General features: G+C 31.1%; 1 protein-coding gene across 1 annotated transcript in view; it reads left to right on the forward strand.

Annotated features, from left to right (window-relative positions):
- The window catches only part of LOC110028524 (sprT-like domain-containing protein Spartan), a 13940-nt gene extending 10615 nt beyond the window's left edge, over positions 1 to 3325 (forward strand). The window contains exon 7 of the mRNA XM_020730418.1: positions 2588 to 3325. Within this exon, the coding sequence (XP_020586077.1) occupies positions 2588 to 3114 (527 nt within the window). The 3' untranslated portion in view covers positions 3115 to 3325. The remainder of the gene's footprint in view (positions 1 to 2587) is intronic.
- Positions 3326 to 4659: the final 1334 nt, after the last annotated feature.

Consider the following 4659-nt stretch of genomic DNA (forward strand, 5'->3'; position numbering starts at 1 on the left):
TATATATATATATATATTGGTGGTTATGTACGTGTTTTTTCTATGCTAGAAGTACTTCATAGTTTATCATTCTTAGTTGCATGTAAATAGTTTAAATGCCATTATTCTTTCCTCGTGGATTATGTTTAATAGGGCACCTAATATGAATACAATTATTGATAATAAGCGACATAGTGAAAGTTTCAAGTAGAGGTGAATTGGTGGTCTGAAAAGGGAGGGTTTGGAAGGGGATGGACCGAAACAGAGGAAGATATGGCAAGATTAGAACTACTTATATAGACTCATGTTCTCAGTGCTTAACTAAAATGCATTAAGACTATCAAGAACGAAAAAAATTCTTATTATATTTATGAAACACAATTAAAACATATATATATATATATATATATATATGCATCCAAAATAATTATTAAGTCAAATACAAAGTAAAAACCTATCTAATTATTCAATTGCGGTAGATGATGATCATAAACTATGATCAAATTGAATTCAACTATTCTCTTGAGGTATGAGTTTCTCTCCAAAAGATCTGGTGGATGAATTAGAATTGGTGCTGTTGGTTGGAATGCTAGACTTAATATACTTCTAGAAATTTTAGAGCCTCAAAAGACCTCTAAAAGTTAGAAAATCTCTAAATAGAAAGTATTATTAATGTTCATCTTGAAAGAGAAGGCCTTTATAACCACAATAGCTAATAATTCTCCCCCACAAAAATAGAAAGGCCTTATGACTACGTTAGAGAGCATATATATATGATAGAGATAAACTAAAGTGTAATTTTTTATTACCCTGAATATTAGAATGAACATGTGCCACAACTATGTATGTTTTATTATGAATGACATTTATTTTTTTTGTATTGCCATCAAGTAAATCATGCAGTTATAAATGACAGTATATTTAAAATAAAATACATACATGGGTAATGAATTAAACTAAAAGCATTCTAGATGAAGTATGATATATCACATTTTTAAAAGTTCGATTACATATGGCAATCTCCTAAGAATGTTTAAAGAACTTCCTAACAGTACTAATTGACTTTCTTCATAGATAAGCATCTTAGAAATGCTACCTTTTCCTTAAACTACAATTGATCAAAGTGGGTAATCAGAATACAATATAGTTTATCTATCTTTGGTGTCAAAAGGATGTTTAGTCTTACACTTCAATGGTAGAGGTCAAATATAAAGCTCATTAATATGCAGCTTAATATCTATTCACCAAATGGTTCCTAATGTGATATATCTAATAAACATTGAACTATGATGAAATTGAGAGATCTTATGAGATAGTTTCTTGGAGCCAAGAGAATGAGAAATGATAGGTAAACTTGTAATTTTAGCAAAATATGAAGTGATCATTTACATTCTTAGATTCAATTTCAACCTTAAGTGTGGTTTCTAGTGCTGGCACTAAGGTTCTGTTTGGCAATATATGAGATTTTAATTACTAGGATTCAGTAAATCCCAGATTTAGTAAATCCTGTAAATATGGATTTACGGAATCCTTCCTGGTTTAATTCGGAAAACTCTATGGCAATAGATTTAGTAAACCCTGTAAATCCAATGAAATTGTTTGGCAGTTAACAAGCTGCGCCACAACTATTACCAAGCTGCGCCTTAAATCAAAAGCGCGTGATGTTAAATCTACTGATTCGTAGATTTACGACCAAAATCCTTGAAATTCGGATTTATCGCTTCCTAGGATTTATTTTGTTCAAAATGACCATATGGCAAGTTTCCTCTTAAATCATGTCTAAATCCCACCTTAAATATGTTCTCAGACGGCCCCTAAAACATTTGAGTTTATGCTTGGATTAAAATTCAAAGTTCAACTGAAGATTTAATTATTAAATCAAATATAATGTGGAATCTTGTTTTAGATTGTCATAAAAAGGAGCTTGTTGTCTTTTATATCTTCAATATGATAAATCACTTTTGTAAGGGGCTTAAGAGTATTAATTATAGTGGCCTCTTTTAGCAATTGAGGAAATTCTGTAGTGAGGTTTTGATGCCAAATACACAAGATGAGAATAGGATCAAAGTAATGTTTTGATACCAAATTAATAATGGGCGACAAAGCGAAAATTAAATTAAAAGATTTATGAGTACTTGAAGAGATTGAAAATAAGAGGAAGGGAAATACTAGAGAAAGAGAAGCCAACACTGGTTTTGTAAAACCATAATCTACTCTAATTAATCGATCAAGTAATGCCTAATACAAGATTTGAACCCCTTACATAGACTCAAGGCTCGATAGATGTCTAAAATGCATAAAAGCCTATTAATGAATAAAACATCGCCATTGTTACATACATGAAACAAGTTTTTTTTGTATAATCTAGTAATAAAACATGAAAATGTTCCCAATCGAACCTGTATTTTATACGATCATCATAATTCCTGATTACATGGATGCCATCAATAAACCAGTCTAATTACTGTTTTATAAAGTAATAAATGGTTTTATCATATCTTAAATTGCAATGTTCCTCACCTTTGTGTAGCCTTTTGTGCTCCAACATATGCGTTAACAGTTCGCCTAATATACTTCCAACACAAGCTTTTGTTACTTTCATGTCTAGGCGTCCAAGAGAATGAAGGAGACAACCATAGCAACTCATCACAGCTTCATAAACAGGCCAGACAAAGGTTGCCTCCAGCAGAGGAAATGAAGGATAAGAGGACCATAAAAAGGCCAAGAAACATGGAAGATTACATATCCATTGATGATAACAAACCCAAAATCCCGGGCAAGAAATCCTCCGAAGCAGGTTTCTGCGGTGATAGCAATAAGTTAACTGTGATAGATTTAAGGACCCAATCTCTCGCCGCGGGGCCAGAAATACCGAAACAGCGTAGAACCTCCTGCAAGAAGATCGGCAATCTCTCTAACACAAAAGAGCAGAGAAAGCATAAACGTAGAAGAGAAATCAATTTGGTGATAAAACTGTTAGGGGTTTGTACGGATGAAGAATCAGAAGAAGATCCCGAACCGCTGATCAATAGGAGAAGCGAAAGGAGGAAGAGGATGAAGATGGCTAACAATTCAGATGGAAGTGGTGAAAAGATTACTGCTCTAATGCCTTGTGAAGTTATCTCGCTGGATTAATCTTACAGAATGTATGCTGTAGATAGTTTGGTCTGTACCGGATATTGTTTTTAACTTTATGTTAGCAAAATTTCATTTCTTTTTTGCAAAGTTAAACTGGTTTTTGTTGAGGTGGAGATGAGCAATGGAATCTGTTGCTGCAATGCTTTTGCACTTTTGTATGTTTTCTCTGTAACGTGTTCTTATGAGAAAGAAGAAGAAATAGTTTTTAGTTTTTGTGGTAGTTATAAATCAATATTGATTTCCAGCATTATAAATTACTTATGAAAGTGATTTAGCTTCTGCATTTAAATTAAGTGAATAGAACTTGAGCATCATGCTGTGCTTTTTATAGCTTAAATGCAAATGCTGATGAATGATTAAAGTTCTTGTGGATGAAAATCATTAAGCATATTTATGAGCATGTTTTAAAGCTCAAATTTTGATTTAAATAGGTAACATTTCTATATAATTGCACTAAAAGGCATTTTTTCACTATTTTTTTTTCTCTATTGTACTTTTAGGCTTGCTAAAAACTAAAATCAATTCCTAATGCTTCATCAGATTTAGCATTATTTCTCCCCAACAACAAATGATTTAGTATGAGAGCATGCCACACTAATCATCTGTAAGATGGTACCTTATTTCTACTGATGGAAAATTTAGATATTGCCACACAATTCATATGTATTTACATATCTAACACCTAAAATTTGATATTTACATTTCTTTTCCAAATAAAAATGTATATTATACATTTGCAAAGTTAACTATAGTGATATTTTCTAATATAATATTATTCATTGTGTTGCATATAAAAAATATAAGTTTTAAAAATGTACATGAATAATAATTGTGGTATTTATGTAAATGCCCCTTTTATTAATTATGCACATTTAAAAAAAAATAAAATAAAAAAAAATAAAAAAAAGAGAAATCTCCCTAAATTTGTAATGATTGTTGCCTATGGCTGTAACCTTCAAAGAACAAATGACAGCACCACTGGGTGACATCAATCTTACATCTCTCTTCTTTCTGGTGCATTGAATTCACTTTATTATTTAGTTTATGTTTTACTTTATTTTATTCTATTGATCTCACTTTATTCAGTCAATCATTTGTTATGAATATCATATGGTTTTCTTGATATGTCACCATCAACTTTAATGAAATCTATCTCAAACCAACTTAGACTAAGTATAGATAAAGAGCATCTTCTATGACACCACAACCATTTGCTTCTAATCTCAAGTCATCATCAAACTTTAACAAGGAGGAAAAACGCATTGATGCGCAGTGTTTTATTTTTTTTAATTATAATTAAATATTCAACATTCAAAAAAAAAAAAAAAAAAAAGTATGAAAAGAGAACAAGAATAAAGAAATGATATGTTATAGGTCGTATTATACGAAGTCTATTGAAATTTCATGTTGTAAAGATGTTGTTGTATATGTTAGTAGTTTATAAATGGGCATGGATGATAATGGATCAGATTCTACTTTCTTCTACCATGTCGACGATCTCGAATGGCCGGTAAATGGCATTGGTGACGAAGTTTGAGAAAT

This window comes from Phalaenopsis equestris, unplaced genomic scaffold (assembly GCF_001263595.1).
Source record: "Phalaenopsis equestris unplaced genomic scaffold, ASM126359v1 Scaffold000513, whole genome shotgun sequence".
In the NCBI taxonomy this organism is placed as follows: Eukaryota; Viridiplantae; Streptophyta; class Magnoliopsida; order Asparagales; family Orchidaceae; genus Phalaenopsis; species Phalaenopsis equestris.